Source organism: Mustela putorius, unplaced genomic scaffold (genome assembly GCF_011764305.1).
Source record: "Mustela putorius furo isolate JIRA1106 unplaced genomic scaffold, ASM1176430v1.1 tig00003987_pilon_pilon_pilon, whole genome shotgun sequence".
NCBI classification, from domain to species: domain Eukaryota; kingdom Metazoa; phylum Chordata; class Mammalia; order Carnivora; family Mustelidae; genus Mustela; species Mustela putorius.
Window position 1 is genome coordinate 8,569,055 of NW_025422126.1, and position 21,315 is coordinate 8,590,369.

The 21,315-nt window shown below is 47.3% G+C and overlaps 1 protein-coding gene across 2 annotated transcripts in view; it reads right to left on the reverse strand.

The window, feature by feature from the left end:
* Positions 1-21,315, reverse strand: part of GAB2 (GRB2 associated binding protein 2) — a 189,898-nt gene that overhangs the window by 5,366 nt on the left and 163,217 nt on the right. Inside the window, exons 3-8 of one of the 2 annotated variants that reach the window (XM_045071519.1) lie at positions 20,719-20,962; positions 4,610-5,202; positions 3,273-3,367; positions 1,908-2,172; positions 597-687; positions 272-371 (exon numbers count right to left, since the gene is read on the reverse strand). In XM_045071519.1, coding sequence (XP_044927454.1) covers positions 272-371; positions 597-687; positions 1,908-2,172; positions 3,273-3,367; positions 4,610-5,202; positions 20,719-20,962 — 1,388 coding nt within the window. The remainder of the gene's footprint in view (positions 1-271; positions 372-596; positions 688-1,907; positions 2,173-3,272; positions 3,368-4,609; positions 5,203-20,718; positions 20,963-21,315) is intronic. The other variant, XM_045071520.1, reaches the window with a different exon arrangement.

Below are 21,315 nucleotides of genomic sequence, written 5' to 3' on the forward strand. Positions count from 1 at the left end.
TCTCCTCTGTGTCCCCCAACCCTGCGTCTCTTGCCTACATGGCTGCCTCCCTTCTCCCTGCAAGCATGTCCCCACAGCACTGCCTCTCTGCCCATCAAAGTTGTGAGAAAGTTCTAGGCCCTTTAAGAGTGCAGCCTCTTCGAGGGCAGGGATCGTGTCCTCCTGGCCTCTGATGATGACCCCGCTGTGCTCGACACACTTGTGCACAGCAAAGTAGTCCCATCCCGCAGGGGACCGGCAGACTCCCTCCTGTGGAGCGCAGAGGACTCACCATAGGGACGTAGTTCTCTTCGCTGTCCCCGGAGTCTGTGCTGGTGATGCTCTGGGTGGAGATGGGGCGGCAGTACTGGGAGGAACTATTGAAGGTGTGGCTGTGGTGGGGAGAAGACCGTGACCTTGGGAAGCTTTCAGTCCTCACCCTCAGACTCTGCCCTCAGAGCTCCCCACTCCAGGTGCAATACCCACCCCACCCCCCCAATCCCCGTCACAGAGCCAGAAACCAAGTCCCAGCGACCACTTGGCTACAGACTGCCGCTCTCCTGACTCAGCCTTCACAACCCTCTCCCAGGCTCCGGCTTCCCCAGATGGACACTCACATGGCCCTAGACCAAGACTTGGTGACGGGTGACTTGAAGGGGAGCTCATCGATGACAGTGTTGTTTCTCAGGTCAAGTGGTGTTGGCTTTACTGGAGCAGGAACAAAGTCATACGATCAGTCACTGAAGACAATGCCACACAGACACGCATGTCCACATAACACACAAGTCTATTTACAAATGCTTCCGTACTCCCGCTTTTACACAGGGAAACTGAGTCTCAGCAGGCTCTGTGATCTTTGCCTATATTGCTAGGCCCTGAAGTTGTGTCTTAAGATTCTGAGTATTTTCTTTGCAAGCATATTCTGTAGTGATCACATTTTTAGAATCCAAAATGGAGACACTGGGTCTGACAACAGACTGTTCTCCTCAGATCTGTGGCTGTATATCAAAACAAGAGATGGTAACAGAGATGGAGAAAGTCACTGTGACCCTTCCCTGCCACTGCCACTCGTGGATCAGGGCGGGTGGAGCCGGCAGGGGAGGCCCTAAAGGCTTCACTTCAAATGATAAGATCTGAATTCTCCATTGACCAGACCACCTGGGGGCAGGGGGTATCCTGCCTGGTCATCCTACTTCTCCCTTTGAATTCCTGCCACTCATCCCCGGCCAGCAGACTAAGGGAACGCCAGGCTGGGAACTCGAACCGCAGGGGGCACGGATCTAGCTTTCCCGAACACCTGCCACATACCAGACTTAGTGTCCTGGATGCTTTCCTCTGAAGCGCACCACTATCCCCATTTCACAGGTAAGAAAACTGAAGCTCAGGAGAGTGGAAGGATTAACCGAAGTCGCACCCCAGGAAGTTGAATGAGGATTCCAGCCCACAGGCAGCCGGTCTGTAGGCTCATGCCTTTCTAGCACAGTGTATCCTGTTACAGCCCGTTCTGCCAGTTCTAATACTCAGCCTGTGTCCTCCAAAGGCAGTTTATACTTTACAAGGCACTTTGAGACATTATCTGTGCTGCTCAGTGCTCTGCGGGGCAAGTGTTCATTGTTGTCAGAAGAGAAACAAAGCTCAGGCACACAGAACGACTGGCGTCTAATCCCAGTGGCAGAGCTGGAAACCGTGTCTCGTCCTTCTGGTGCCTGCACCCCTGCCCATCAAGGCTATCCTGGCAGCCAGTCCCTAAGCTGCTGGGCCATTGGAATGAACTTGAGGGTTTGTGTATGTGAGAATTGGGGGGTGGTTTAGGTCCCAGAGGCTAATGCTTCTGGCAAGGAAAGTTCACTCATCACCCAATTCCTAAATGAATCCAGAGAGCTCCTGGACCCTGTCCAGAGATGGGACGGGGGAAAGAGAAGACTCACCTTTCCGGTCAGGTTTGAGGTTGCGGTTGACAGGGGGTGGCTGGATCTCACTCCCTCGGCTGGGGCCCCGGTGCATAGAAAGGGCTGCTGAGGGGTAGCCAAGGGCCTCAAAGTGGTGGGGTCCAGGGCTCATGGGGATGTAGACACTCTGGGAGTTATCGCCTGCTCGCTCCGTGGCCAGCAGGGTGGAGGACCCTGGATTCATGGGCACATAGTTGTCCTCGGAATTGCTGCTCTCTGACCGGCCCACGGCAGTTTTCCCGGGCTGGGAGGGGGGGGGGTGAAGAAACAGAGTGGTAACCAGTGAGAAGAAACAGGAAGGGAGGGGGAATCCGTATGCAAGGTGAGGAGAATTATGACTGAGTTGGCTGCCTTAGGAAGCTGACAGGCAGGCCCTGGGAAAACCAAGCAGGAAAGCACAGTCAGAGGCAGAAAGAAATGAGGTCTGTGGGTACCTTCTAGTTCCCACGATCTCCTGAGACCCACTTGTAATGTATAACAATCCTCTAGTACAAAACAGCCCTGGTGCCCGGGTGCACAAGGCTTTGTGGGGGCCTGCCCAGGCTGAGGGTGGCACAGGCCATGGACTGTATAGGTTTGTTCTAGGACCTGCCCTTCATCTCAGGTCCAGAATCCCCATCAGCGGGCTTGCATCTGAAGCCCGAGCAGGGCCAGGAGCCCGGAGAAACCTGGGCCCTAGCCAGTGAGGTCTGGGCCAGTGTGCTCCCCAGGGCCAGCTCTCAGGGTGACCGCCAGCGGCAGTCGGAGCTGCCACCAAGTTATACAGTGCAGTCACCCGGCTCCGACTCCTGCCCTGTCTGTCCACACAGACAAGCTGCTTCTGCTTCGGTTACCCAATTTTCATCATTTCAGTGGGCATACGCCAGGCCCCTCATTGGCTTGGAGAGCTGCGGTCAGCCCCCTGCAGGGGGCAGCCTGGGATCCTGCACTCAGACCCTAATTCTGCCACGAAGACTGCCTCTGAGCACACTGCCGCCCCCACCCTCCCACTCCCCAACCCATCCCCCATGCTGCAGCCCCTCTCCTGGGTAGTGCGTCAGGGAAGAGCCTGCTGCCTCAGGTTCCCCATCCCAGAGACAGGGGCTTCTGCATTCTAGACCCGTCCTACTGACCTGGAGGGCGAGCCTTGTGATCTAGGTTCCTAAGTACACTCACTCCTGGCACACCAGATACCTGTACCTTACTTTCTGAAAACCCAACCCAGGCATCTGGGCGGAGACAAGAAAGCAGGCAGGGACCTAAGAGGGAGATGCCACCACTCCTGTTAGCTGTACTTTTTGCTCCCTGGGGTCTGACTTTACCCCACCAGTGTGGCCTGAGGACCCCTGGCTAACCCCCACTCACCAGGAAAGAACCGACTGCATCACTCATGGACTCGGCAGACCGGCCTGCACTCTCGCCACCACGCTGCGGGTACTCGTAGGACTCACAGGAAGAAGCTAGAGAGAGGAAAGGAGACCCGTGTGCTAATACTTCCCCAGACCCTCCACAGTGCTGCTCCGGGTCTCGCTGATAACACCAGCAGATACCACTCTCAAACCCAAGTGATAAGCTATTCCGTCCCATCATTCCTCAGTTTAAAAACCCGACTTGGCGATCCAGCTGCGGTGTTGACACCTAGAGAGGATCCCTCCTTAACGACTCCTTCCCTCAGCTACACCCCTCTCCTCCACCCCCTACAGCATTCGACGCCTGTCCCGCTCGTCCCCGCCATCGCTTCTATGAGGATTATAGGAATAATGATCTTGGACTAATTTACAGATGTTGGTTTTATTTCTCCAACTGGATGGGAGCTCTCTGAAGGGTAGAGACGTGCTTCTGTGTATCAGTATCATTTCAGTTCCAAAGCACAAGGTGATTGATCAGGTAGTCGATGGACTGAAAGAGGACTGAGCCAAGACTCAGAAGCCCAGGTCTGAGTCCCATCTCTGTCCCCGAAGGACGCTGCAATCCTGAATATGTCTCCTGACTACCATAGGCGTCATGTGAGATGGGGACGCTGAGGCTTTCTCCCACCACACACTCAGGGTCACTCCGTGACTTAGACAACAGGATGGACAGAAGCAGGCTTTGCAAGCTATGTGGCATGATACAAAATGAAAGGAACTAATATTACTGTACTTTTTTTGTCAAACAGAGGACACTTATTCAGGATTGGAATATGCTCAGGGGAAATTAGTGACCATGAAATTTATACACTTAGAAGTCCAGACTTTCCCCAAAGAGGTTCATATGTGGCTTAGAAAATATTCAGTAGCTCAGAATTTGTGTTAATAGTCCACACAGGTTTGGCTGTGTCCTCTATATTTATTCGAACTGGTCCTCTATATTTATTTTTTTCCATCTTTGATTTATATTGAATCAAATACTGTGATTTGGTCTTCCAAACCCATAATAAGTTGTGTTGTGGTTAACCCAAACTGGTCCAGCTCCCTGAAGAGAAGAGGAACTGCTTAGGCAGGGTCAGCTACGCTCCTGCATGTCAGGCATCTGCCAATAGCCTCCGGGGCTGGAGGACCAGCCAGGAAGGGGTTTGGGTACAAGGTGCCTGAACCTGTGAGTTTCAGTGCCCTGGGTGGGCCTTACGTCTCCACAGCAGGGATAACCAAGGACTGGAAAATTACTGAGAACTCCCAAGCCACCTCCCTCCCCCCAGGGTCGTGGCTGGGGTTTTTACCAACCTCGGTGCAGTCGGCTGTTGTCCATGGCTGGGAGCGTGTTGCGCCTGGGGATGGTGGCTGCGGCAGAGATGGATCTGCTGCTTTCACTGATTGGGGGTCTCTGCTGAGGGCTGCCCCATCGAGGTGTTTCTGCCTGGCTTGGCTTGGGAGGCCGGGGTGGGGGAGCGATGGCCGAGTCCCCGGGAGTGGCCACTGCCATGGCATTGTGGTTCTTGTCCAGTGTGAACGTCCTAGGGATCTGGTAGGCTGACAGCGGAGTGGCTGGCACGTCCATATTGTCCACGAGGAGGTCCCCGAACTCCCGACACAGGGTGTTGCTGGGCGTCTTGAAGGTATATACGTCCTCGTTATCGGTCTCAGAGCCCGTGAGGCTGCCCTTGGTGTGGCCGTGGGAGGCGAGGCTCCGGGGGAGGTCGTAGGTACTGTCTCTGAACTCCGTATTGTGCCGGCTTGGCTTGGGGAGGCTATAGAAACCGTGGACTTGACCACTGACCCCGTTGACACAGTGTCCGTTGCCCTGGGCAAGCTTCTGTACGGCTGTGTCGCTCCTCATGAGAAATGAGGCCCTCGTGCCCTGAGAGAAGCTGGCACTCCTAAAGGAGAGAGAAGAAGGGAGGGACGGGGCAGGCTAGAGGAGCCAGGACTGCCCACCCCGGAGGGAAGCTGGCATGTTCAGAGCCCGAGCTGACCGTCTGGTACACAGAAGAGGCCGAGGGACTGGCAGACCCGAGGCGTATCATGGTTTACCAGCTGTGTGCCTTGGCATGAGGCACATTCCTTTTCTGAGCTCTGGTTAATGCATTTGCAAAAATCGTGACTAAAAACACACGTGGAAGGTTGTTCAGATGTTAGACTCCAGTAGATCTAATACTCAGGCATGCGATCGATGTTACCTTTATTCACCCCCCCAGATGGCTGAGGTTAGCAGATGTCCCTCTTACCCCTCACCCCTCCAAATAAACACGGCAGTGATACCACCCGCCTGTTTGCATGGAAGGTGAAGGCTATGAGACAATGGAAAGAACCTTAAACTGCTGTCACATGCTAGCAAACAGGCCGTTTTACCCCAGCCTGTCTCCCCATAGTAAAACAAGTCTGCTAATGGCTGTGGAAGTTGTCAGTTATAAAGAACTGTTCAAATGCAAGCTATCAATTTATTTTCTAACAGGTATTATGGTCTGTTGAAAGGCATTCAGGGGGGAAATGGCTCTTTTCAGAAGACTAAAATTTTATAGGAAAAATGGTTTCCTGTTTGGGAACTACATTATAGATACAAAAAGTGTTGAGGATTATAGTTTTAAAATGGAGGTTTTTGGGAAATAAGGCAAGGCTGAATGGTAAAAAAGACCCAGGAGAGTGAAAGGATTTGTGTGAGCTCTATTACTGCCACGATCTCTGTGAGCCCCACTCGGCCCCCATCCAAAGGCACGGCCTGGAGGGTCTCAGAGGCTCTCCAGGGTTCATCTGGCTCTGAAGCTCCAGGAGCCACTGGCCTTATGAACATGGTTTTCAGGCCGGATTCTGTGTTGTGTGGAGGTGGGTGCTGGGGGAAAGTGGAAGGTGAGGTTCTGAGCAAGTAGGGGTCCTGGTATGTTCTATACCCTCTCACGTTATGATTCCTCCCAGGATTTCATACAATCACTGTTCTAGGACAGTCCTTTAGAACAGTGATTCTCAGCCTTCTGGAAGCTCTAAGTTTCTTCAAGAATCTGATTCAAGGTTCTTGGCACTTTTTACCAGCATGTCTTGCATACATACAAATTTGCACGCTACAGCTGGGGAGGGTGAGGCACTCACCCTGAGGCCAATCCGCTGGAAGCTTTGCCCTCTGCGAGCTCTTTAAGCTCCTGGGGAGCTTGTTATTTATGGATGTGGCCACCAGATGGTGATAGAAAATAGGGCCCAGTACTTTAGAAAGAGGAGAAACAGGTGTCTAGGCCAGGCTCTCTTGTAAACTGGCGTCCTTGACCATTGGGGAGTTCCATTTCACTCCTCTATAGGCCTCTGTGTTCCTACTCTTTCTCTTTTCCATTTCACACACACAGCCAAGCCCAACGCCACAGACTTGAATCATGGAACATCCAGCCCTTAGATAATGGAGTGCTTGGAACAAAGGATGCGGGAGCCAATGGTAGCCGTAAGACTGAGATCTGTTCATTTAACCAATGTTTACTGATGTCCTATTTCCCATGTGGGCTGGGCACAATGGATACACACATGCCTCTTACCCTGGGGGACATAGAGGTGGGAGGAGGGGACATGCATCCAAATCCCACCAACCAAGTGGGTGAGTACCCAGCTCTGGACAGAGTCATACGGACAACACCCCCCCCCTCCCCCCGGTGGTGGTGCTACAGAATGTCAGGGGAGCCTTCTTCAAAGATCATACCTTTGAGTGAGTCTTGAAATTGGCCAGGCAAAAGGTAAGAGGAGGAGAAGGGTGTTCTAGTGAGAGGCACAAGGAACTAGAACAGCGTAGCAAGGGAAAGAAGTGCAGGCTGCTCGGGCTGCAGCAAGTGTGTTTGGAGGCAGGGCTGCGGTGACAGTGCAGGGACCAGGCTGGAGCTGCTGGGAACAGGGGAGCCCCTGGAAGGTTTTAAGGCAGGGTGGGGAGAACATCACAGGTGTCCTGGAGTAACCTTAAACATTGCTCCATGCTTCACATAATTTTATTTGAACCTTAACCTGATTCAGGAATGAACTCATCTTCTTCCTGGCTCTCCCATCTTGGGAATGCACCAGTCACTCAAGCCAGAAACCCAGGAGTTACCCCCCACCATTACAATTTTTCACTCAAGAACCCTCTCCGTCCTACTGAATCCACCCCAGTTCATGTCCTCCTGGTTTTCCTTCCGCATAATGAAAGGGCTGGTAGCTAATCTCCTACCATCTGCCAGGACCTCTCAGACCCTCTCCATGTCCTCCAGACATTTACTTTCCTGACTTGCCAGCTTACACACTTCGAACACTGTGCCAGTGCCTTTAGGACTAAGTTGTATTCCAGCTCTAACACCTCTCCAATCTTCTTCTCTCTGTTCCCCTTCACTCTTGGATCTACTCAGTCCAACTTCCCTTATTCCCTGTGGGCCCCAGGCAGTTAAGCCTCTGGGCATGGATGTGTCGTTCATGCTGTCTCAAAGGCTTCCTACTGCAACCTGGCAAGCTCCTACCTCTATTTATCCCTCAAACTTGGCACAAATGGAAAAATTAAAAAAAAAAAAAAAGATTTTACTTGAAAGAGAGAGAGAATGAGAATGAGTGGGGGGGAGGGGCAGAGGGAGAAGCAGACTCCCCGCTGAGAAGGGAGCCTGACCTGGGGCTGGATCCCAGGACCCTGAAATGGGGAACTGAGGTGCAGGCAGACAACGGACTGAGCCACCCAGGCTCCCTGGCCCAACTTTCTAAAGCTGTTTCTGACCATCCTCTAACTCCAGGCATAATCACTCACTCGCTCAACTCTGCTGGGAGTAGGTAGCAAGTGTTATCTGTTATGGGCCACTAGTGCAGGTCTCCTCCACCAGACCGCCATCTCCTCCAGGAAGGGAACTGTATCTTAGCTCTGTTCTCTCCTCTGCACCCGGACTAGTGCTGTCCCATGGAGAATGATGAATAAAGGCTTGTCGAATGGACTAGGAAGTTAACATATAAATAAATGAATACATGAAGAAGTGTTGGTGCCACCATCCCATTTCCTGAGCTTGGCCAACACCCCGGTCAGTGGGCTGAAGCCCTTCCCCTTCAGAACCCACCAGCTCCTGTTCCGCGGGGCATCCCGCCCTGGAGCTCCAGGGCTACTCACTCAGCCCTGGACGTGTCCCACCCGGTCTCCACTCCAGTCCTGGACCTGGCTTATTTGCCTTCCCCAGAATGCTTCTTTGAGGCAGAATTTCATGCAAAGTGCCACAAAAGGCCTTTTGGCTCTACAGAAGGGTGCCAGACCTCCTCCTCCTCCTCCTCTCCAGTTCAGTTACTTCTTCCTCCTGCTGCTGTGCACACGGGGCATCCCGCTGGACCCCCGCCAGCCTGGTGCTGCCCCAGCGGCTCCGGGTGGGTCTCACCACTTCCACCCAGCCCTGCACTCCCGGGAGCGCATCCCTGCCCCAGCCTGGGGCCCAGCGTGGGGGTCCTTGCTGCCGATGTGCGGGGAGGGGTGGGCCACCGCTTCAAGGACCAGGTGAGAGGAGTTACACAAGGGAAACATGCTTGTGGGAAGCTGCATACCCGGACAGACAGATGGACGGCAACAGAACAGCTCCGTGCCAGCCCCTGGACTCTGCTCAAAGCCATTGCTATGGTGTGCCCCCTCTTTCGGCAGATCCTGAGGGGGGACTGTGAGTTTACTACCGTCATGTAAACTCTCTGTGAGACCTCCATCACCCTGAGGTCCTGAGCTGCTTTCCTGGGACAAACACTGGGAAGCGATGGATTTCTAGAGGCTTCCTTCCTGGGCTGACAGAGGGCTCCTGGAGGGAGCATGGTACTGGGTCGGGCACGTCCCCCACAAGACCATTCTGAGTCCCCCTCACAGTTCTGAGGATCGCTGTGACCCTTGCCTACCACACCAGAAAAACCGCGAATGGTCGAGCTGTGCAGGGAGATGCCGGAACACGTGTGTGCGGGAGCTTGCCGGCGGCAGAGGCAGGGCTGAGAGAGCGCACTCGGATCAGCCCGCAGCTCCCACCTCTGCTCCCATGCCCACTGCTGCTGGGGGGGCGAGTCCGTCACCTCTGCTGCCCCTCCAGGCTTCACACCCGCTCCCCTATCTTTTAGCAATGGTCTCCTAGTTTTCCTCACCACTTAATTTTGCAACAGTTCTTTGGCATTTTTCCATAAAATTTCACGTACCACAGGACACCATGATTTCACTGTTTTCCATCCTACTCCTAGGACCCCCATGATCAGGAGCCCAGTCTCACTTTTAATAGGTATGTTCCCATTTAAAGGAAGCGAGTGCACACATGGTCATACGTAAATTCACCACCACTTCGTTCTGTAACTGTCACTGGGGAGTTGAAGAGGTCATGTGGACCCTCCTTCTGCATTTAACTCATGCCACATGATCCTTCCCACGAGGGAAGAAAACTCATAAAATGCTGTCTCACAATCTCTAAGAGGTGAGGAGATCTTGGCACCTCAAACCCTTCCGGCAGCAAGTTCGAGCCGGCCTTCTCACTGCAGTTACAGAGCAAAGCTATAGAGATGAAACAATGGAAACGAAAAGTCGTATATTCTCTGCTTTTGGTCAGTCAAAGCCACCGAGTGAATGAGTCACAGGTCTTAGTTAGAAATGATTAATCAAAGGTAAGTTCTCCACTGCCACTTCTCATTTTACTTTTCACCCTTGGTGAACACTGCCGCAGGGTCTATAATGCACTCGCTCGGTCTGGAATCCCATCATTTCAAACTTGTATATGCCCCACCTCTCCACCCTTCCCAGAGACATGGCTTTCTGAGGCTTGTGCCTCACCACACTGTATCACCTGCTACAGATGGAAGAGCCTCCTGGAAACAGGAAAAGAGAAGGTCTAGAGTCTGTAATGAGGCCTTAAAGGCTGGAGGGCAAAAATAAATCCAGGGAAGACAGACAAAACAAAACAAAACAAAATCCACTTGTCTTGATGGTTTCAATTCAAAACTAACCTCGGGGATAGTTACTACTTTTGTTAAAAAAGATTTTATTAATTTATTTGACAGAGAGAGACAGTGAGAGAGGGCACCCAAGCAGGGGGAGTGGGAGAGGGAGAAGCCGACTTCCCACTGAGCAGGGAGCCCGACACCGGGCTCAAGACCAGGTCACTGGGATCATAACCTGTGCTGAAGGCACATCCAGGTGCCCCATTAAGTTACTACTTTGAGGAGTCACTTATTTTTGCTCAGTGGAAGAGCTAAATTTTGAGAACTGAAATCATTTTAGCGAATCCACATCTGGTACTTGAAGAAAGAATAACGGCTAAAACTGTAGTAAAAGATACATAATTTGTAAGGTACTTAATTTATTGTACAGGATGTCAGGTTCCCCCATAAATGAAAGAAGGAATAGAAAAAGGCTGGTTATGATTAGCCTCAGTAGATATCCTTTCGCTGTAGTAATCCACACAGACATACTTTGTCTCTGCTAGGCAGAGATGAATGAGCTGGTTCTTTCTCCCAAGTCCCCACTCGGAAGGAACCCTTTGAGGGGCGCCTGGCTGGCTCAGTCAGTGGAGCACGGAACTCTTGATCTTAGGGTTGTGAGCTCGAGTCGAGTGGAGATTACTTAAAAAAAAAAAAAGATGTAATCCTATGAGGTTATTCCAGAGATCAAATGAGGTAACTAATGTGAGTGCACTTTGTAAACTGTAAAGCATTATTTTTTTCGAGAGCACCTAGTATGTAATGTGAATGTCAGAAGCAGGACAGCAGTATATCTGTCAACATTCAGCATTGACGGTCTTTTTTCTTTTACCCACATCTGTGGACATGAAGCAAAACTGCTTGGAGGAAAAAAAAAACCTGCTTGGAGGTTTTAACTGACTTTTCCCTGGCAATTCAGCATCTTTTCCTGTGCCATTTCTGTATCATTTTTTAGTGAAGCATCTATTCAAAAATCTTTTGCCCATTAAAAAAAATGAGGTGTCTTAAGTTGTAATAATGCTTTATATTTCCTAGAAATAAATCCTTTGTCAGATATATTTGTTTTGAGTATTTTTTCATATTTTGTGCCTCGACATTTTGTGGGGTCTTTCGAAGAAGAAAAGTTTTTATTTTGATTCAACCACTTCATCAATTTAGTTTCTTTTAGGATTCCCCTTTTTGTATTCTATGATGAAAATCTTTGCTTATATCAAGAACACAGAGGTATTTTTTTCTGCAAATTTCATACTATCAGATTTTACATTTAGGTCTTTGATGCATTTAACTTTTGAGTAGTATGGTATCAATGAGGTTTTATTTATTTATTTTTAAAATTCCTAAATGGAGGGGCGCCTGGGTGGCTTAGTGGGTTAAAGCCTCTGCTTTCGGCTCAGGTCATGATCCCAGGGTCCTGAGATCGAGCCCCACGGCGAGCTCTCTGCTCAGCAGGGAGCCTGCTTCCTCCTCTCTCTCTGTCGGCCTCTCTGCCTACTTGTGATCTCTGTCTGTCAAATAAATAAATAAATCTTTAAAAAAAAAAGTTCCTAAATGGACCTCCAGCTGTTCCAGCACCATTTGTTGAAGACTTTCATTTCCCTGTTGGCACCTTTGTCAACACATGTGTGCGCACACTAGCACGCGCGCACACACACACACACGCGGTTCACTCTTCTGTTCTTGGCACTCTTTATTTGTACCTTTTCAACAATATAATACAGTCTTGAAGAAGACAAAGATTTGTTTGTTTTGCAAGTCTTGAAATCAGGTAGTATAAATCCTCTAACTTTGTTAAGTTCTTTAAAAAATCATTTTGGTTACTCTAAGTTGTTTGGAATTTCCTATCAACTTTAGAGTTAGCTTATCAATTTCTATGAGAACCTTCACTGGGATTTTTCCTTGGACTGTACTGGGGCCATAGACCAATTTGGGAAGAGGAGCCATTTAATAACACTGGGTCTTCCAATTCACAGCTATAGTGTATCACTCTCCTATTTAGCGCTTTAATTTCCCTCAGCAGTGTTTGATTTCAGTGACGAGGTCTTGCATATCTTTTTCATCCCTAAGTAGTCCATGATTTTTGGTACTATTACATAAGAATTTTTTAAAAAGTTTCATTTTCCAAGTGTTTCCTGCTAGTATGTAAAAATTATTTTGTACCTAATAATTCTTTACCCTGTGACCTTGCTAAATTCACTTCTTCATTCTGGTAGCTGTTTTCTAGATTCTTTAGAATTTTTATATAAACAATGAAGTTCCCTACAAACAGAGACATTGTTACATCTTCCTTTGTGCCTTTCACACTTTTTGTCTCCTTATTAGACAGGCTAGAATCTCTAGTACAATGTTGAACAGAAGCGGTAAGAACAGATATTCTGTCCTTATCCCCAGTATTATGAGAATATGCTTAATATTTCTCTGTTAGGTGAGATATTAGCTGTAGGTTATCCTTAGAAGTCTCCTATTAATTTGAAGAAGTTCTCCTCTCCAGTTCGTTAGGAACATTTTTACAAAGAGGCATTGAGTTTTGATGAATGCTTTATCTGCACCTACTAAGGTGATGAGTATATTATTTTTCTCCTTATTCTCTCTTTTTTAAAAAGAGATATGGGGGAGAGACTGAGAGAGAGAGGGGAGGGGGAGGGGCAGAGAGAGATGGAGAAAGAGAATCTAAAGTCGCTCCATGCGTATCACAGAGCCTGACCCCAGGCTTGATCTCACAATCCTGAGATCATGACCTTGTCTGAATTCAAGAGAAGGATGCTTGACTGATTGAGCCACCCAGGCACCCCTCCCCTTACTCTCTTGATGTAATGAATCACACTGGTTGGTTTCTTAATGTAAAATCAACCTTGCATTCCTGGGATGAACACTACTTTATCGTGAACTATTATCCCTAATGATGTATATACACAAGTATATTCCCTAATACATTTTTTTTTTATTTGATAGACAGAGAGAGATCACAAGTAGGCAGAGAGGCAGGCAGAGAGAAGGAGGAAGCAGGCTCCCTGCTGAGCAGAGAGCTCGCTGTGGGGCTCGATCTCAGGACCCTGGGATCATGACCTGAGCCGAAAGCAGAGGCTTAAACCACTGAGCCACCCAGGCGCCCCTCCCTAATACATTTAAATTATCCCTAATACATACACATACACAAACACATTAAATATGTATTTTTAAGTTGGATTTGATTACTTTTTGGGGGGGGGTAAAAGAAAGGATTTCTGCATCTATATCCACAGGGAATGTTGCCTTCCAATTTTCTTTCCTCTAATCTTTTTCAGGTTTTGGTAGTAGAGTTATTCTGGTCTCAAAAAAAAAAAAAAAAAAAAAAAAAAGATTTGTAAAAGGACTTCTCTCATGTTTCCTGAAAGAATATGGGTAATATTTGTGTTGCCCCATCTGATAGAATTCACCAGTAGAACCACCCAGGGCTGGTGTTCTAGGTATTTACCCAAGAGAAATAAAGCAAATGTCTGCACCAAGATTTGTTAGTGGCTGTTTATGTACAAATGCATTTTAATTTTTAATAACTGAAAGTGGAAACAATCCAAGTGCCCATCAAACACAGGAATGGGCAAATAAATTGTGATATAAAGGTAAACTGAATTACTACTCAGCAATAAAAAGGAACAACTAATGATACATGTAAAAACATGGATGAGTCCCAAAAGCATTATGTTGCCTGAAAAAAATAAGGAAAAATAGTAAACACCATATAATTCCACTCAAGTAAAATTCTAGAACCTCTTCTAATTTAGTGACAGAAATATCCTCAGTGTTCCCTGAGGAATGAGGTAGAGGGAAACATGGATTACCAAGGGGCACAAGGAAACTTTATATGTATTGACATGGACTGTATTTCAATTACCCCTCAAAAATTGGGGGGAAAAAAGGTAAGTAAAAGTGTGGGGTGAGGGAGGTGGGGGGGGATGCTAGAACTGAAAATTCAATTAAAAAATCATCCAAAATGAGCACAGAGAGGAAATAATATTTTTAAAACTGAGTATATCAGTGTCGTATGAGTCAGTCTCAAGCGGTCTCACGTGAAGAACAGAAGGAAAGCGGAGACGGAATGAGGCAGGAAAAAATTTGAAGAAGAAATATTGGTAGAAATTCTGCTCTACTGGATCAAAAAGAACAATAAATAGAATCAGAAAGTGAAAAATACACCTAGGAATATCATAGTCAAACTGCTGAAAAACAAAAAAAGTCAGCAAATAGAAGTCCAAACAGTCAAAATAATTTTGCAAACAAAGAACAAAGTGAAAGGTCTCAGACTTCCTGGTTTCAAAACTTATCATCACAAAGCTACAGTAATTAAATGTGTGGTATTGACACAAAGATAGACATAGAAGCCAATGGAATAGAATATAGAGCCCAGAAATAACCTTGAACTAATGATTTTCAGCACAGATGCTCAGCCCATTCCATGGGGAAACGACAATCTTTTCAACAAATGGTACTGGGAAAATTGATATCCATGTGCACAAAAATGAAGTTAGATCCTTATATCATATATAAAAAATTAACAAAAAACAGATCAAAGACCTAAACGTAAGAGTTAAAACTATAAACTCTGAGAAGAAAACACAGGAGGAAATCTTCCTGACAGTGGGTTTGGGAAATAAATAAATAAATAAATAAATTTATATGACACCAAAAGCACACACAACAAAAGTAAAAAGAGATACATTGGGTTGCATCAAAATATAAAACTGTGCGTCAGCAGAGTGAAAGGCAAACTATAGAATGGGGGAAATATCTCTAAATAAAATATCTGGCAAGGTCTTAATATCCAAATTATATAAAGAACTACTACCCAACAATAACCGAACAACCAGATTAAAAAAAAGTAGGGGAGGGAGCAGAGGCCTACACAGACATTTCTCCAAAGATATACAAATAGCTAACAAACACATGAATAGATGCTGAACATCACTAATCATTACGGAAATGTAAATAACCCACAGTGTGGGGTGCCCACGTGGCTCAGTCAGTTAAGCGTCCAACTCCTGATTTCAGCTCAAGTCATGATCTCAGGGTTGTGAGAAGGAGCCCCGTGTCTGACTGTACTGGGTGTGGAGCCTGCTTGGGATTCTCTCTCCCCCTCTGCTCATCCCCCACTTCTATAAAAAAAAAAAAAAACCCAACCAACCAAACCCCAAACAAACAAACAAAAATCCGAAAAACTCCTCCCAAACCACAGTGAGATACCACCTCATAGCCATTAGGATAGCACTACCAAAAAATACCAAATGCTGGCCAGGATGTCGAGAAACTCACCCTTGTGCATGGTTGTTAAATGGCCCAGCCACCATGAGAAACAATAAGGCAGTTTCTCAAAAGATTGAAAACAGAATGACCAGAGTACCTGGCAATTCTACTTCTGGGTATATACCCCAAATAATTGAAAGCTGACTCCTTGAAGAGTATGTGCACACCCAGGTTCGCAGTAGCATTATTCACAACAACCAACAGGTGGAAACCACCAAGGTTATCTACTGATGGATGAAACAAACAAAATGTGGCATAAGCAGGCCATGAAGCAGGGTTCAGCTGTAAAAAGGAAGGATGTTCTGACACGTGCTCTAACATGGATGAACCTTACAGACAGTAACCTAAGTAAAAAAGCCACTCGCACAAAGACAAGGACTGTCTGGCTCCACTTATATGAGTTACCTAGAGAAGTCAAATTCATGCAGATGGTAGAAAGGAAGGTGTTGGGAAGTAAGGGAATGGGGAAACAGGGAGTTTTTAATGGGTGGGAGTTTCAGTTTGGCAAGATGAAAAGAGTTCATAACAACGTGAAAGTACTTAACACTATCTGACCTGAACACTTAAAGATAGCTCAGAGGATAAATTTTATGTTATTTCACCACAGTTTTTTTTAAGAGGAAAAAAAATATTTAGAAGAAGAAAGGTATATTACATATAGGATTCGAACAATAAAAATAATAGCTCACCTCTCAACAGAAACAATAAAGGGCAGAGGATTATAGAATGACATCCTATAAAATGCCAAAAGAAAATAAAACCATCATTCCAGAATTTTATATCCAGCAAGATATCTTCCCAAAATGAAGGGTAGGTACACCTGGGTGGCATGGATGGTTAAGCAACTGACTCTTGGTCTCCGCTCAGGTTGTGCTCTCAGGGTCGTGAGATCGAGTTCTGGGTTGGGCTCTGTGCTCAGTGGGGAATCTGCTTGAGACTCTCTCTCTGTCCCTCTCCCTCTGCCTGTGTCCCCCAGTGCATGCTCACTCTCTCTCAAATAAATAAATCTTTTAAAAAAGGAAGGTGAAATACAGATATTTTCAGATAAATGAAAACTGGGAAAAAATGTCACAAGGGGACTCATATGGTAAAAAATTGATGAAGGGAGCTCGTCACACTGAAGAGGAAACCAGGTGAAAACCCCACTAGGCAATATTTAATATTTGCTTTCAACAGTCACATATTATAGCGAACTGAGGCAGGAAAATTATGCAGATATTTACTATTTCTGCTGCTCTTCCCTCATTCCTGAAGGTTTGAGTTTCCTTCTGGTACTATTTTCCTTCAATGTGAAGAACTTCCATATCACTTCTTTAAATCAGATCTCTCGGAAATTTTCTTGATTTCCTCTCATTTGGAAAGCTCTTGATTTTGCTTTCATTCCTAAAGGATAATTCTTCAGGATATAAACTTAGGGGTTTTTCTTTTCTTTCCATTCATTTTTATGAAATATTGTTATAATACAGGCTTTTACATTTACATTTAAATTTAAAAATTTAAGATTGGAAGATGTTGCTTCCAACATCTAGGTTATGTTGGGTTTGGCATCTATGCTTTCGCTTGAAAACTGGTTACATTTTGAGGATTTTTGGATTATATAGCTTTAATATTGTGCTATTACATTGTGTAGATGCTGGGTTCTGTTATAATCCTCTGGAGAACGTCAAGGTTCCCGTTCTGCCAGCAATCACGGTGGTTAGATTCAGGCTGCAAGTCCCGTCTCTCCTCCAGTGTGTGGCGGGTACACACCTCAGCTCAGCTCACAGGGCCCTTGTTACGCTGGTCAGGTAGGTCCCACACGTGTGCAGTTCACAGTGAACCTGAGACTCGTGTGGTTTGAGACCCAGAAGCAGGAAATCCCTCCTCCAGCTTTCTTCACTCTGGGTACTCCACTCCCTTCCAGCTCCCAAAGGCCTCCTTTACTGGTTCCTCGACCAAGAAAGATGAGGTTTCTATCACATTTTCAGCTGTCTGCCCCGACGTGCTACTAAGTGAGTGGGCCCCACCTCGGGGCAATTCCACAAGATACAGAGGATTCACCTCTATATGTTGCCATCTCTGCATCTTGCTTCCCTTTATAAGTTGCCTCCTTTTATTTTTATAGAATCAAAACAATTACAGGGCAATTGTATTTTGTCCATAGTATCTACCTGTGATCAGTGGGAAGGGCAGCCTGGAGTGGGCTTCTGCCACCACGCATGGGCTGGCACTCCCCAGTGACTTTTTAGAGTCTTTCTCTCCTAATTTTCACCATCTCTTCACTATATATACAACCCCACCCTTAATACCACAGATTAAAGCAATCAACACACTTGATGTCTTTCCATGCAGTTAGCACCATTTTGGGGGGGGGGGTGGAGAGAGAGAGTGAGGGAATGCAACATAAGCAGGGGAGGGGCAAAGGGAGAGGGAGAGAGAACCCACACCCAGCATGGAGACCGAAGCAGGGCTTGATCTTATGAAGCTGAGACCACAATCTGAGCTGAAATCAAGAGTGGGATGCTCAACCGACTGAGCCTCTTGGGCGCCCCCTCTCCTAGCTCCTTTTAAGAGTTAAATCTCTTTCAGTTTCTGCCTGCTATGATTGCTCTTCAGTGCCTTCACACAGTTGTTTTTTTATATTGTGTCCAGAGTTTATAATTGTTAGAGTATGTTTAGTATCATGCAAACCACTCTAGTACTTCCAGAAATTATTATATGGTGTTTCTGGGCCAAAGAAAGCTTCCTTCCCACCCTCCATTATTCAGGAATTCTGTTAATATTGTTTGAACTTATTTTTCCCCCAAATCTCCAAGATCCTGCTCATCCCTCTACTGCACCCACACCCACACAAGGGAAAGCAAAGACACACAGAAAAGCACAGCTTGGTCAGGGCCCCACACTAAAGCTGCTTCCCCAACTGCAGATCAGTTCTGTCTCCCCTGCTCCATTCTCTCTCTATAACACAGATCTGTTCACATGCAGTTTATGTACCTATTACATGCCCTTGGTCCTGTCTTCAAAGTGCAGTAATATATTAGTATAAATATCCATACTACGAAGCAGAGAGTTCCAAACGCTGTCTGAGAGAGAGAGAGAATAAAAAGCAGCTGTGGGAATTCAGAGACATGGATTTCAGGCAAGTTAACAGAGGTTTTACCAGTGAGGAGGGTGTGCAGACAGTGGGCCCCAACTGCTAATTCAAGCAGAGACATTGTCATAGCTCTTCTCTGCTGCTCTTGCAGTGTCATGGGGGTGGAGGTGGTGGTAGCTGTTATGATTACATAAAGCCTTCTACTTGATGTGTGATCCACAGATGAGCTCTGGAATTTAGCAGGAAGGCAGGATCTCAGGACCCACTGCAGGCCTACTGAATCAGAATCCGCGTGTTAACCAGATCCCCAGAGATTTCCTATGCATTTTGAGGGTGAGAAGCATTCATAGAAAGTACGCTTTCCAGAGAATGATGAGTTTAAGAACTCACCTTCTCTACTCTGAGCTGGGACACGAGAAGTAGAGGGAAGCGGTGCCCAAGAAGCACAAATGCCCCTACGCCCCTACATACTGAGGATAGGCTCCTGCCACTGTGCTCATCAGGAAGCCTTAGAAGGAGTTATTTCCATTCTGCAGATCAGGAAACAGAAACTCAAAGAGGTTGAGTAAGTGGCCCAAGATCACAAAGAAAGTGGCAGGACCTGAATTTGGAGCCGTATCTGATGGACTCCAGAGCCTGTAAACAATTTTAGTCTCCCAGTGTGGGCAGGCACATGGGCTGGGAGCATCAGCATGTTTACGGCACTGCCACGAACCCCTTCGGTGATCTGGGCTCTACATGTCTCCACTGATGGAGTCTGAACTAGTGAAAGTTCACGAACAAATGAATCCCATGGCATCAGGAAAATGGATATTTGCGGCAACCTTAAGATAGAGTGCTGGGAGGGATACCTGGGTGGCTCAGTTGGTTGGGCAGCTGCCTTCGGCTCAGGTCATGATCCCGGCATCCTGGGATCGAGTCCCATGTCGGGCTCCTTGCTCAGCAGGGAGCCTGCTTCTCCCTCTGCCTCTGCCTGCCTCTCTGTCTGCCTGTGCTCACTCTCTCTGACAAATAAATAAATAAAATCTTAAAAAAAAAAAAAAAAGATAGAGTGCTGGGAGCATGTGTTGTGTGATGGTCCCAGAAGGAGGGTAACATGGCCTGGAGACGAGCAGCCCTTGGTTCCAGTCCTGCCTCTGTCGTGCGTTAGCAGGAGCCTCATTTTCTTCATCTATGAAATGGGTAGAAATGATCTCTACTGGCTCTCAGTGCATTTGGGTTCGAGTAAGGTTCTGCTTGAGAATGTTCTATAGTGTGATACACTAATACAGTCGGTTCTCTAATTGCCTTAGTTTTCAAAACACAAGTTAGATATTTCTAAATTAATTGAGAAACACATTTGTCATCTTCTGGCCATGCTTGGAACTGGGAACTGGCTCTGGCAAAGCCCGTCATCTTCGTGCTTTCATTCACCCTAACAAGGGGAATAAAAGGTAGTAAAAATACGTACAGGCTCCACATCTGGGAGAGCTAGTGGTGTTAGAACTACAGAGATTGTTATTCTAGAGCAGAGAGTCTTCGCTCTAGAACTTTCCGTGGTGATGAAATGTTTCCTTATCTGTGCTGTCTGCTAGGGTAGCCACTAGCCACATGTGGCTAGTGTGAGTGCTTGAAATGTGGCCAGTGCAACTGAGGAACTTCATTTTAAGTTTTATCTCATTTGAACCCATTCAGATTTAAATAGCCACGTATGTATAGTTTACTACCACACAGACCAGTGCAGCTTTAGAGCAAAAGTGAGAGATGGATATTTCAATATGGTGAGACTTTAGAGCTATCCTCTTATTGCCAACAAGCAAATGGAATGGTTTGTTTGTTTGTTTGTTTCCAATTCTGAAACTCTAGCCCCTAGTGTGTTTCTTCCCTCAGATTAAACAGAACATTTTTGTAGTGTGATTTTTGATAATGGGAGATTCCTCTAGGATCTAATTATCACTGTAGAGCAACATAACGGATGCCAGGACAATGTGAGGGTTCCCTCAGCAAAAGAGTGATGCTTTGCTAATAAATATGTCTGTTTGCCTGAGAAGAGAAAATATTTTACTCCCTTGTCTTGAAAATTCAAAGCAGTAGGACTGCAAGCCCTGGGTCCTGTGCTTGGGCGTCCGATCCCACCCCCCCAGGCCCCGTGCTCACGGCGGTCTCCTACCTGGCGTTCTCAGCCCTCCGGCTGATGCACTGGTGCAAGTAGAGATACTCCTGAGGCGCGCTGGTGGACAAGGCGGGCTGCATGTGGTTGGACACCGGGGTTTCAAAGGTGAACAGGGTGGGCTGGCTGGAGTGCGACGGGGCTGAGGACTTCCGTTCCCGGAGAAGGTGCTGACTGGAGCTGCTGAGCTCAGCTGGAGAGGAGCGGGGGCCGTGACTGGAGGAGGAGAGGTTTCTCAGGGAGTCTGAGGAACAAAAGAAGAAGCTCTGTGACTGAAAAGGGAAAGAAAGGTGTCCTCATCCCAAAGTGGGCTTCGGAGGAGGCAAAGATATTAAGAGCAGAGGCAATGATCCAGCAGCAGCCTTCTCTCCCCCTCACACACCTGCTCCTTCTCTGCCTCCAGGAGAGGAGGGCTGTGGCCTCCTGGTGGAAAAGGAGATGCCCTGTCCCTCAGGGCTGCTCCTGGAGTCGCCTGGAGGCTGCTCCCTGTCACAACCTTGAGGGTGTTCAGCTCCCAGGAGGTGTGGCTGCCCAGGGTGCACAGAGTGAGTGTGACTCTGGCCCTCACACCTTTGGGGCAGTAAGTGCCACTTCTTT